We start from the raw sequence: 13,317 nt of genomic DNA, 5'->3' as shown, positions 1-13,317 counted from the left end.
AAAAATAAGGAATCTGGTATACAAGTAACATCTCTATTACTGCAAAAGACCTTATCCAGACTTGTTTAAATGTACACCTTCTTCCCAGGTCAAGAGTCCCAAACTGCTTAGAATCTTCTGGATCACTAACCAGGATCTGGGTCTTCCAGTTTCTCCTTAAGGCGGGGGAATGCAGGCCGAAGGGATTCGGGATATTTCAAAAACACTTTATACATGATTAACACTGCCTTCTTCCTGATGTAAGGCTTTGTGTGAGACATCTGCAGAGAGAAAAAGCTTTTGACATATATTTTCGCAGCAATTAAATCAAGACTCCATTTAATCACTCCTGGCACTAAAAATTCAGAGGTGTTTTTTTTCCTGTGGCAAGAAGGAAGAAGACATCCATTTCAATGTGATTTCAAGCCATGAAATTTGTCATGATGTTATCAAGCAGTAACATATACCCATTTGTTATCAGTTAGATAGCCTAAAGAGAGAAGTTTATTACACCTACCCTCGAAAATAAGGGTAGAAAATAAGACCTCCCTGGATAATAATCCCAGTTGGGCTTTTGAGCGCATGTGCTAAAATAAGCCCTCCCCCAAAAATAAGACCTTCCTGAAAATATTGCAACACAGCAGCAGCCATGAGGGGACCACGCTCGCCACCTCCTGCACCTAAAAATAGTAAGACCTCCCGGAAAATAAGGGGAGGTCAAAAGAAAATAAGACCCTGTGTTATTTTCAGAAAAAAATGGTAAAATCTGTGGATTTTCATAGCTTTTAATAATATTTGAGGTCCCACAGCCTGGGAGGAAAAGCTTCCTAATTAGGTTTGCAGCATATTGAGCCTCAGAATCTAACTCAATGCACATATACTGTGCATGTACCATGCACAAGCAGGAGGCCTGTCTGACCATAGATTTTAGCAAACAGGCTTTCTCTGAAAGTTGTTTTGGGGAAGGCAGAATGAAAGGAAAAGAACACAATGCCACCTGTCAAAATAACTACTAACAACAGATAGTTTGCTCTGACCTTGAGACTAACAATTTGTTACCCTAAGTATATATAAATACATTGATAATTTTAAACAATCCATATGTAATATTTCTGCTAAGAAAGACATTTGAACAAAAAAGGTAATGTTAGGAATTCCTGTTTGTAACTAAAAAGGTAACACATTTAAATAAAACTACGTTTAATTAATGGATGTTAATTAATATTCAAATAACATTTGAATAAAGTTTGATTGCCTTTGAAAAAAAATCAATTTGTGTCATGGGAAACTAGACTGGAATCCCATTAATAATTGAATTAATCCTATGAAATCTTGAAAACTTCCCATTTATTGACTTCTGTGTATTTATTCACATCAGGGTTTCCCAAATTTTGGGGCGTTCCCCTTTTAGGGAAATGTAGGCAGAACCTAAGAGAGGTGTGAAGGACCTTTTTTAAAAATGTCTTTATTAAAAATAAAAGTGCCATTATATTATTTTCATTGTTAATTTGTGTTAATTTTGATGTTTGGATTTTTCTAGGAAGTGTGTACATTAAGATTACAGTAAAGGGAGATGTAATGGCATAAGGTTTAGGAACGTCTGCTCTGCAGGTTTAAATTTTAGATATCAAAGAATGGGAGAATTAAGCACCAGAAATCTATTTTCTTACCCAGTTCATCTCAAACAATCTCAAAACACTCAATAGGTTTGGACTTGGTTAGTACTTGGACAGGAGAAAAACAGAAAATCCTAGGGCAAGGGCAGTGATGGCTAACCTTTTCTGGACTGAGTGCCCAAAGCACGTGCGTGCATCCGAACCCCCAAAATGGAACATACGCACGGCCCCCGTGCATGCACTTCACCCCCTGCACCTGTGCGTGCGGCCCCTGCGCGCATGCGTGACAGAAACCTGAAGACCAGCTGGCTAGTGGCACGTGTGCTAAAGGTTTGCCATGACAGGGCTAGGGACTATACTGGAAAGATTAAAAAAAATCCCCAAACAATAGCATGATGTCTGTACTGTAGCCCAAAAGCTCTACATACATGATGTTACAGTCACTAGGAATCAAATTCAACTAAGGGCATTTTAAAAACCAGTCAATAAAGATTTGTGACTGTAACCATTGTTTTCTGCAACATTTCACTGCATGTGACTGGACCACAAAATGTGTCTCCACTGCTCCTATAGTCAGCTGCTCTTGATATTCATTTGCTTTGAAAACATTTCTTCCTCATTTGGAACTTCAAAGAGCTTTGCTCAGAGTGAACAATGCAGTTAGTGTGGACGGACGCTCTCCAGCTACTCACCAGAGTCATGATGTCGTTTGCCAAATCTCTAGCAAGATCGGGAGTCACAAAACAGGACAAACCCGTTAGCGCAACTCCAGTATCATACTGATTGGGGCTACTCAAGTCCTAGAACAGTAAGGTAGGAAAGTGGGAGGAAGAGAGGGGACAGGTGAATGAGGGGAAAAAAATAATTTTTAAATTTTTGGAAGTATGCTGCAGATTTAATATTCACATTCAAAATTCACTGTCAATCACATATACTTTTGAAAATGTCAATCACTAAGGTATCATCACTCTCCAATGTATCATCTATAAAAACTCTTTTTGGCTAGAAATAATTATAATTATTAGAATTAAAATTATTAGAATAAGAAGAGAATGGAGTAGAACAGAATCATCCAGGTGGAAAGAATTTTGGAAGTTTTCTAATCCAACCACCTGCCCAAGGCAGGAGACCTTATACCGGGGGTGTCAAACACCTTTCGTTGAGGGCCACATCAAGGTTGTGTTTGACTGGGGGCCAGGATGGGCGGGGCCAGGGTGGGCATGACCAGCTCAATGTAACTCATGTCAGGGGCACCTTGGCGGCAGAGCACTCTGCCAGCAAAAATGGGCTCCCAAACTCTGTTTTCAGCTGCCATGGACTCCTGCAACCTTCTGCCAGCAAAAACGGAGCCCAGGAGGGGCACACGTAGCCCTCCCGAGCTCCATTTTTGATGGCAGAAGCACCACGGGCCGGTCCTTCACTGTTTCCAGGGCGGCCCTACTGGCCAGATCTAAGTACCCTGCAGGCTGAATGCGGCCCCCAGGATTTGAGTTTGATACCCATGCCTTATACCATCCCAGACAAATAGTTGTGAATCTTTTCTTGAAAGTCTCCGGCGATGTTTCACTGATTGTTCTCACTGTTAGGAAATGTCTCCTGAGTTGCAGGCTGGATTTTTCTTTCATGAGATTCCACCCACTCCTTCTTATCCTACTCTCAGGTGTTTGGGAGAGTAAATCAACCCTCTCTTCCCTGTGACAGTCCTCATGTATTGGAAGACAGCCATTGTGTCACTCCTAAGGCTGCTCTTTGTTAGTTCCCTTAACCGTTCATCATTTTAAATATACAGAAACTCTTCTTGGTGACTGTTCCCTCAGATGAATTTGTTTGCTTACTGAGGTCATCTTTGGAGACCCTTCTTGGTGCTCTGATTTCTGAGAAGAAGTTAGAGGCAGTGAAGATTGGGCTTTTCAACTACAGCACGGGTGTCGAGCTCGCCGCGTCAACTTTCTGTCACGTGACGTTTCACGATGTTTTTTCCCTTCGCAGAGCTGGGGTGGGTGTGGCCTGCAGGCTGCCAGTTTGACACCCCTAAACTACAGTATTCCTCATTTCTACTGTCATTGCGTTGGTGCAGATAAACAGAGTGTCTCTTTTAAAGGACTTCAGTTGTTTTCAATGCTATCACATTGAAAATAAAGTTTAAAAAATATGGAAAATAAAGCCAAAGTGTATTCTGTCTGGTTTTAAAGAGCTTTGTTAACTACAGTTCAGCATAAGTATAATACAGTTGACATAGCTATAATACAGGTGATGCAAGTCTCTTTGGGGGAATTTACCTTTCGGATCTGGTTAGTTGTCAGCATTATAACATCTGTCCCTTCATGAAAGCACTGAGAGGCAGCCAAATATCCGATCCTCTGCAAAATAAATAAAAAGTAATCACTATCTAAGACTCAATAGAGTTGTGACCATCCTCTGAGAAACAAGGAGTCTAAGTAAAATATAGAGATGGTGCAAAAGAATTGCATTAGGGCAGTGGTCGGCAAGCCGAGGCTCGCGAGCCACATGCGGCTCTTTACACATTTTAATGCGGCTCTTCTGTGTGCCGGGCGCCCGCTCCCCTCCCTCCTCTCGGGGCCCCGGTTAGATTTTTGCTGGGAGGGGGTGGGGGGGAAGCTCCTTAGCCTCAGTTTCTTTTTCTGCCTCCTCGCTTCTCGTCCCCGCCCGACTTCAGGATCCTCCCTAATCATTGTGGGTCGAAAAGAAAAAAGGGAAAGGGGCACTTAAAGGTTCAAACAGTAGAGCAAACGCTTCAGAGGCAACAGTTTTCACGGGGAATTAGAACAGAGAGCCCTGGAGTTTCGCTGCCCACCCGGTCAGACCTCGCTTTCCTCGCATGATTGGCTAATTTGCTACTGCCCGGCTCCCCAGTTAGATTTTTGCTGGGGGGGGGGGGGGGAGTTCCTTGGCCTCCGTCTCTTTTTCTCCCTCCTCGCTTCTTGGGGCTCCACCAATGGGGGAGCAAGGCCCAGCACCAGGCTTTGGGCTAACACAGGGGTCTGCAAAGTTGGCTGTTTTAAGACTGGTGGACTTCAATTCTCAGAATTCTGGGAGTTGAAGTCCACCAGTCTTAAGAGCCAATTTTGCAGATCCCTGGGCTAATATGATTGATGCCCTTGGTGGACTTCAATTCTCAGAATTCTGGGAGTTGAAGTCCACAAGTCTTCAAGCTGTCAGGTTTGAAGACCCCTGGGGTTTTTTTTTCTAAAGGGTTAGGGGTGCAAGGGTCTTGCAACTTGACAGCTTTAAGACTTGCACACTTCAATGCCAGAGTTCCTGAGCCAATATGACTGGAGGAGGAATTCTGGGAGTTGAAGTCCACAAGTCTTAAAGCTGTCAGGTTTGAAGACCCCTGGGGTTTTTTTTTCTAAAGGGTTAGGGGTGCAAGGATCTTGTAACTTGACAGCTTTAAGACTTGCGTGCTTCAAATGCCAGAGTTTATTGAAACTAAAAACAGTGTACCATCCTATGTATTTTTGGTTTTAAAAATGTGGCTCTCAAAATAAATTTCAATCGTGGTTTTGGCGAGATTTGGCTCAGTTGAAAAAAAAGGTTGCCCACCACTGCATTAGGGCAACAGTTGAGGCTCTCAATAAACTATAACTTAATACATATAAAATGTCAGGGAAGAAATACAGAAATAGTTCTGGATGTAGTATTTAACTTTCTAGATCTAACTGTAAAAGTGTATTTAAATATATGGGCAATATCAAAATTACAAAATCAGAGAGGGACCCAAAAGAAGGCATCTAGCAATGATGAGGGTTCAACGCCCTGCACAGCTTCTGACACATCTTACTGACTAGCAATATCAGAATTTTGTAAAGTAAATATCATTTTGTTGACACAAAACAAGATTGTATAATAACTTTTACTGAATAGAACTTAGTCCGCTTTTACATTTTGATTTTTTTTAAAGAGATACACAAACTGTTATGGTCCCAGCTTTGACAAGGTCATTCTGCCCAGAATTTAAAGTAATCAATAACAGCAATTCTTGATGGTTTCTAACACTCCAATTTCCACTTACTTTAAAAGTGAACTTGGATGCACTCATTACTTCAATGATGTTGAATGCTGCCCAACTGATATCATAGCCCAGCATCTGCAACTATTAAAGAGATGGGATGTGGGAGGAGAAATAAGGCATTAATATCAAAACAAAGGATAAATCAAAGTTCCCAATATATTTCAATGAATGTATAAAATATTTGCCTGAATATTGTAACCTGAGTCTATATAGGAATTCTTTCTGATTGTTGAGTTATGGGCCCCATATTTTGGCTTGCAAGATAGCCTCTACATCAGAAACTTAGTTTGCATAGAGCAATGAAAAAACACCCTGAATAAAGCTGTGCTTTGGTTGGCCTTGTGCTAAAACTGTTCAATAATGTATTTGTAGTTAACTCAGCTAGGATGACGGTCAATATTTAAGAGCTCATTATCTGACAACTATGACATATGAAGAATTCTAAGTTGTAATAAAAGAGGAATATGTTGTAAAAAAATCAATTAATGAATAAATGAAATATAGAAGTGTTACCTGGTTGGGAAACTCAGTCTGAGCTTATAAAGTGGAACACATGTATTATTTATTATTCATTAATACATATGTATTTATAAAACAAAGTGAAGGTGTGTCTATGAATGAAAGGATGAAAATGTATGCCAAAAATGAATTGGTATAATCTACATTGTTGTGGTTCATAGGAAAACAGGAATTCACAGGTAACAGAACATGTTGGTATGAAGACTGGAAACGAACTACAGAGCCAACTATTTTTATACACATAGAAAAAAGTCTAGAATAAAAAGGTGAGTTTATGTACTTTAGTACAGGGGTCTCCAACCTGTGGGCCATGAGCCACTAGTGGGCTGTGTTTGCAACTGGGCTGCGAAATGGCTGGTGCACGCACATCCTCACTTGCGCAAACAGCAGGTGAGCGTGTGTGCTCAATTTGCGTAAGCAGCAGGCGCCTGTGTACTCCGCTCGTGCAAACGGGCTTGCACACATTTGCATGCTTGCTGGCTGCTCACGAGAAACCATCCCCTTTCCTCCCCCAATCAGTCCACAAAGCTGGAAACATTGGGGAACTCTGACTTAGCAGATGGAATAACTTACTAATTTTAAGACATGCAAATACTAGTAGAAAAGTAGTTTATTGCAACAATATTATCTGAAAAAAGGACAAATTTGTATATATTACAGCCAGCTTCTGCTGATTTTATGATAATGAAGTCATTGTCTTGTATAAAGAAAGTTGTGAGTAGGAGCTTGCCTAACAACACACAATCTTCACTTAATGACAGGAACTGGGAATGCAAGGATTGCTATTGCTAAGCGATGGGTCATGTGATGTTACACTTTTCGACTGCCTTGTTTAGGTGATGGAAATTCTGGTTTAGATAGGCTAAAGATACAGAAGGATCTTGACAAACTTGAACATTGGGCACTATCTAATAAAATGAAATTCAATGGCGAAAAGAGTAAGGTTCTACATTTAGGCAAGAAAAACAAAATGCACAGGTCCAGTATAGGTCTGTGACGGCGAACCTATGGCACGCGTGCCACAGGTGGACACGGAGCCATTTGTCAGGGCGGAGGGAAGCCTCCGGACGGTCCCTGAAGCCTTTGGAGCGCTCAAAACGACCCTCCGAGCAAACCAGAAGTCACTTCTGGTTTGCTCGGAGGGTCGTTTTGAGCGCTCCAAAGGCTTCAGGGAAGCCTCCGGACAGTCCCTGAAGCCTCCGGAGGGCCTCGGGGAGGGGGGGCTCTTTTCACCCTCCCCAGGCTCCTATAAAGCCTCTGGAGCCTGGGGAGGGCGAAAAAAGCATGAAAAAATGGGGGGGGGAAGCACCTGTTGTGCATGCATGCGCACTGGGGGGGTTACACATTGCATTATGGGTGTGGCACACCCACACATGACCCCCCTGCGCTCCCCCCACTTGTGGTATGCAAGCCAAAAAAGGTTCGCCATTGCTGGTATAGGTGATACCTTGCTTAACAGTAGTAACTGTGAAAAGGATCTTGGAGTCCCAGTGGACAACCATTTAAATATAAGCCAGCAGTGTGTAGCAGCTGTCAAAAAAGCCAACACAGTTCAAGGCTGCATCAACAGAAGGATAGAATCAAGATCACGTGAAGTGTTAATATCTTTTTATAATGCCTTGGTGAGGCCACACTTGGAATACTGCATTCAGTTTTGGTCACCACGATGTAGAAAAGATGTGGAGACTCTAGAAAGAGTGCAGAGAAGAGCAACAAAGATGATTAGGGGACTGGAGACTAAAACATATGAAGAACAGTTGCAGGAACTGGGTATGTCTAGTTTAATGGAAAGAAGGACTAGGGGAGACATGATAGCAGTGTTCCAATATCTCAGGGGTTGCCACAAAGAAGAGGGAGTCAAGCGACTCTCCAAAGCACCTGAGGGTAGAACAAGAAGCAATGGATGGAAACTAATTAAGGAGAGAAGCAATTTAGAACTGAGGAGAAATTTCCTGACAGTTAGAACAATTAATCAGTGGAACAGAAGTTGCCTTCAGAAACTGTGAATGCCCCAACACTGGAAGTCTTGAAGAAGATGTTGGATAACCATTTGTCTGAAATGGTATAGGGCCGTGATGGCGAAGCACGCGAGGCGCTGCCCTGTCAGTGACTTCCAGGTTGCTCGGAGCGTCATTTTAAGCGTTCCGAAGGCTTCAGGGACCGTCTGGACGGCGGAGGGAGGGGGGACTCTATAGCCTTCCTGCCATGCGTCCCGCACAGGAATCCGTCCCCTCGGGGCTTTGCGCGGGCGTCGCAAGGATTAAACCAAAAGGGGGGGGGGACGGGGAAAGCGAAGGGGGCTTTGTTGTCCTCCTTCTCCTTCTCCTCCTTTCCCCCTCTGGCTCGAACGCGGTGCCAGGGCCCGACAGGCAGCGAACGAATCGGAGCCTGCCGACTGGAGGAAGAGGGTGAGAGGCGGGTCCTGTGAACGGCGGCAGCAGCGGCGGCAATAGTCGCAACTCGGCGGCGGGCCACCCCGGCTGGGAGACAAAGGAGGGGAAAGGCGGCAGGCAGCTGAGTTGCGACTATTGAGCGCAGCGCGGCGGCGCCTGAGGCCGGGATCACGCCTGCCTGACGTGGCGCGGCTAGAGGAGGAGGAGGAGGAGGAGGCGAGGGCGGCGCGGCCGAGGCCTGACGGCCGCCTCGATCCCTTGCGCCACTCCGCCCAGCCTCTGTGCGCTCGCCAGGGCCCGGTCTTCACATTGCCGCCGCCGCCGCCAGGACGGGCTCGGCCGAAGGGAAGTCCGTCAGGCCTCGGCCGCGCCTGCCCTGGCGGCGGCAGCTGCAGCGATGTGAATGCTGGGCCCTGGCGAGCGCGCAGAGGCTGGGCGAAGCGGTGCAAGGACGCCGGGCCCGAGGCGCCGCGCGGCGGAGGCGATCCAGGCCCAGGCGATGGAGACGCACGTCTCGTGCCTGTTCAGGGACCGTCCCGAGGCTTCCCTGAAGCCTTCAGAGCTCTTAAAACGACCATCCGAGCAACCCGGAAGTCACTTCCGGGTTGCTCGGAGGGTGGTTTTAAGTGTTCCGAAGGCTTCAGGGAAGCCTCCGGACGTTCATTGAAGCCTCCGGAGGGCCTCCGGGGGCCGGGGGAGGCTCTTTTCGCCCTCCCCAGGCTCCTATAAAGCCTCTGGAGCCTGGGGAGGGCGAAAAAAGCATGCAAAAATGGGCGCGTTGTGCGCGCATGCGCACTGGGGGGCACGTTGCATTATGGGTGCAGCACGCCCGCACACGACCCCCCCGCGCTCCCCCCACTTATGGCACGCGAGCCAAAAAAGGTTCGCCATCACTGGTATAGGGTTTCCTGCCTAGGCAGGGGGTTGGACTAGGAGACCTCCAAGATCCCTTCCAACTCTGCTATTGTATTGTAACTGTAATTATAACTTTAAAACAACTTATAAAAGCCAATATATGCCAATGTGGTAGAAACAAGGAAGGTTTGCAACGATGGCAAAGTATAGCGAGAGATATATGATGGTGCTGGTGATTACTTTTTTATTTTCATTCTTCATTTCTCTAGTTTCTTTTGCTATATTTCTTATTCTTTCTGTTCTTTGCATAATGATACTTACAGTTGAAGGGTATCGCACAATATATTTATAACCAAAAGCGATACCAAAACAGCAAAGAACACCACAATCAATATAAAACACAAGCTTTTAAATTAAGTGCCTGCATATTATTATCACTTGAAATTTATTATAGCTGCCCACTTCCATAGGCTGGGCTGCTTACCATGCAAATTAAAAATAATAAAATACATTAAAAACATACAACCCTATAGGCAGTCCAGACTAAAACAATCCAATTATTATAAATCAAATCATATGGCCAACATAACATTTCTGCCAACCTGTATTTTTAAAATGATTGAAAGAGAAATGATTAAAGGAGTTGGGCCCACCCAACACATTTCATCAGACCAGTCAAACCTAGCCACTTATATAGCTTTAACCTAGCCAGTCTGAAGACTCTTAATTGACAAGTTCCCAAAGTAAGCCAATTCTGCCCGATCTTATAGGATGGGCAGAAACCACAGGAAATAGGCGATTCCTTAAATAAATAGGCCCTATGCCATGTAGGGTATTAAAGATAACAACCTTAACTTTGAATTGCACCAGGAAGTCAATTGGTAAATAGGGCAGCTCACAGAATATGGGCATAGCACGGCTACCCATCACTGCTTGTACTGCTATGCACTGTACCAGTGCAGCTTCCAAATGATTTTCAAAGGCACACAAATATAGGAAGGCAAGCTCAAAACCACAAAGCGATCACATCCTTTACCAGATCTTCCAAGAAGTAAAATGCTATTAATATATCAATGAACAGCTCTGGAACATTCAATATTCTATCTTAGGACATTCTAAATGAAGAAAATACTCACATAGGTGAGCTTGCAAACAGCATTTGCTTTCACAGCAATATTATCCTGCTTCAGTTCTTGTTTGATCTCATCAATGCATTGAGAGATGTACTTTGCCTGGAAAAGAAAAAGAAAAGTGAGGTCATTGGTTATAAAAAGGATTTTGTGAAGCCAGAACTACCCAAATTACCAATAGCTGTAAAACAATTCACAAATATTAAGATTATCTGCCCTAAGGACACAGGTAACAATTTCTATGCTGAAATGCAGAAGGACTGCCTGTCTTTAAGAGCTGGAATGGAAGAAGGCAGTCGAAACTGGGAGTCTGCTATGTCAAATCATGATTTAGTCCAGCGACGGCGAATCTTTTTTGGCTTGCGTGCCATAAGTGGGGGGAGCACAGGGGGGGTCGTGTGCAGGTGTGCTGCACCCATAATGCAATGCATGACCCCCCCCAGTGCACATGCACACACTACAGGCACGACCCCCCCATTTGTGCATGCTTTTTTCACCATCCCCAGGCTCCAGAGGCTTTATAGGAGCATGGGGAGGGCGAAAACAGCCTCCCCCCGCACCCCCGGAAGCCCTCCGGAGGCTTCAGGGACCTTTGGGAGGCTTCCCTGAAGCCTCCGGAGCAGTCAAAATTACCCTCCGAGCAAACCGGAAGTAACTTCCGGTTTGCTCGGAGGGTCGTTTTAAGCGCTCCGAATGCTTCAGTGACCTTCAAGGGGCTTCCCTGAAGCCTCCGGAGCAGTCAAAACGACCCTCAGAGCAAACAGGAAGTCCGTTCCTGAACTTCCGGTTTGCCTATAGGGCTGGTTTTTTGCGCTCCGAAGGCTTCAGGGAAGTTCATGAAGCCTCTGGAGAGCCTTGGGTGGGGGGGAGGCTCTTTTCACCCTCCCCAGGCTCCTATAAAGCCTCTGGAACCTGGGGAGAGTGAAAAATGGCTTTTAAAAAGGGTGAACTCAGCTGGCCAGCGCCTCATGTACCCTGACAAATGGCTCCGTGTGCCACCTGTGGCACGCGTGCCATAGGTTTGCCATCACTGATCTAGTCTAATAGTCTTAGCAGGGTAGGAAATACATGATCTACAATAAGTCCTCACTTAGTGATCTCTCATCACTGATTTTTTTAAAGTTATGATGACACTAAATAAAGAGGCTTTTATGACATGTCCTCAAGGGCCGTCATAGCGTTCCTATGGTCATGTAATGATTCAAGAGCTTGGCAATTAATGAGCATTCAGGATGGTTTCAGTGTCCTGCAGTCATGTGATGGACAATTATAACTTTCTCTAATGGCTTTCCACAAACAAAGTTAATGGGGAAGCTAGCAGGAAGCTGCAAGTTACAATCATGTAATGTTGCACAACAATCGTCCATGATTTGCTTAATAATTACAACTAGCTGCTGGACATTACAAGTTAGTGCAGTCATGTGATTTTTTTCATTTTATGACTGTAATGTTAAGTTCCTATTCTCAATTATGCTTGTAAACTGAGAACTACCTGTAGTATATTACAGGTAGTTGTAGTAGGCTCTGGCCAGTAATGTGGCTTCCTGGAACGTTCTTCATTAAAAAACCTACCTTTGCCATGAAATTATCTGAGAAATACATGAATAAATTTGTGTTAACATGCAGTTAAAAATGCACATCTATTTTAAATGCCAAACAAATCTCAACCCTTCTTCACAACTGACTAAAGTATTTGGAACTGAAATTAAGAAGCATTAAAGGAGCAATTGTGGAGCTTCCGATTGTTGACAGCTCTTTTCCAATACTTCATCTCAAGCTTGCAGGATATTGGGAGGATTGTGCAAACTTGCAGTTAATCTGATTCTGCCCAATGGTTTCAGATTTCTTCCAGCCACACCCAACACTGTGGACTCTCCCAACATTTGCTTCTTGGAAAATGCTTTTAGTCACAGGATTTTGTCCTATCAACTCACTGAGGCACGTTAAGTGATTGGTGAAAGGGCCAGATAAAGAAAGAGAAGCTCTGCAACCCTCAGTAAGAATTCAAAGCCAAATAACATAAATTTAAGATGGAAATTTTCAAAAATCAGGAAAGAGTACACAGCTCTGTTCTAAAGCATCCGCTCTGAATGCAGACAGTCATAGGTTCAAGTGGTGAAAGAGCTCAGGTAGCAAGACAGAAGCCCCTTCTCTAGCATGATATTTTGGGGAACGACCGCCTGTTAAAATAGATAATATTATATCAGACAAATAGTCCAACTAGAATTCATCTTTGTAAACTGCTCTGGAATTAGGAAAAAAATATGGAGGAATGAATGGCCTTTCATACTTGACACTCAGAAGGTCAGACCAGGAAACCGCACAAAGATGCAACATGCAGCGTCTTCTCTGTGCTTCAATAAAAGTAACTGAATTTACTCAGCCTTGATAAAATGACCAGAGCAATGATTCGCAGGGAAATGTGTACAAAATTCTCCTATGCTAGGGGAGAGTTAGTGCAAAGGCTCAAGGAATTCTTAATTTCTGAGGACATATTTGGAAACGATTAATTTTAAGAATGTGCAACTGGAAATTCAATTAAATTTCAATGTCATGTTTCAAGTGACAGGTAGTCCTCGATTTACAATAATTCATAATTCATTTACAATGACACTGAAAAAAAATGACATGACATTTTTCATTGAAGCATCACGTGACCAAAATTCAGACACTTGGCAACTGACTCATTTATGACAGTTGCAGTGTCCCGGAGTCATGTGGGCTCAATTGTTTTCGTAAATTGAGAACTATCTATAATATGCAAATCAAAGGCTTTAATTACGGTATAAACA

The 13,317-nt window shown here is 43.9% G+C and overlaps 1 protein-coding gene across 2 annotated transcripts in view; it reads right to left on the bottom strand.

Annotated features, from left to right (window-relative positions):
• Window positions 1–13,317, bottom strand: part of AP3D1 (adaptor related protein complex 3 subunit delta 1) — a 68,660-nt gene that overhangs the window by 40,578 nt on the left and 14,765 nt on the right. For both annotated transcript variants that reach the window (XM_081967555.1, XM_081967554.1), the window contains exons 2-6: window positions 10,532–10,627; window positions 5,629–5,709; window positions 3,875–3,955; window positions 2,288–2,395; window positions 131–260 (exon numbers count right to left, since the gene is read on the bottom strand). In XM_081967555.1, the coding sequence (XP_081823681.1) occupies window positions 131–260; window positions 2,288–2,395; window positions 3,875–3,955; window positions 5,629–5,709; window positions 10,532–10,627 (496 nt within the window). The remainder of the gene's footprint in view (window positions 1–130; window positions 261–2,287; window positions 2,396–3,874; window positions 3,956–5,628; window positions 5,710–10,531; window positions 10,628–13,317) is intronic.

The sequence above is a fragment of the Natrix helvetica genome (assembly GCF_964273705.1).
Source record: "Natrix helvetica genome assembly, chromosome: 1".
NCBI classification, from domain to species: domain Eukaryota; kingdom Metazoa; phylum Chordata; class Lepidosauria; order Squamata; family Natricidae; genus Natrix; species Natrix helvetica.
This window is presented reverse-complemented; position numbering and strand designations above follow the sequence as displayed.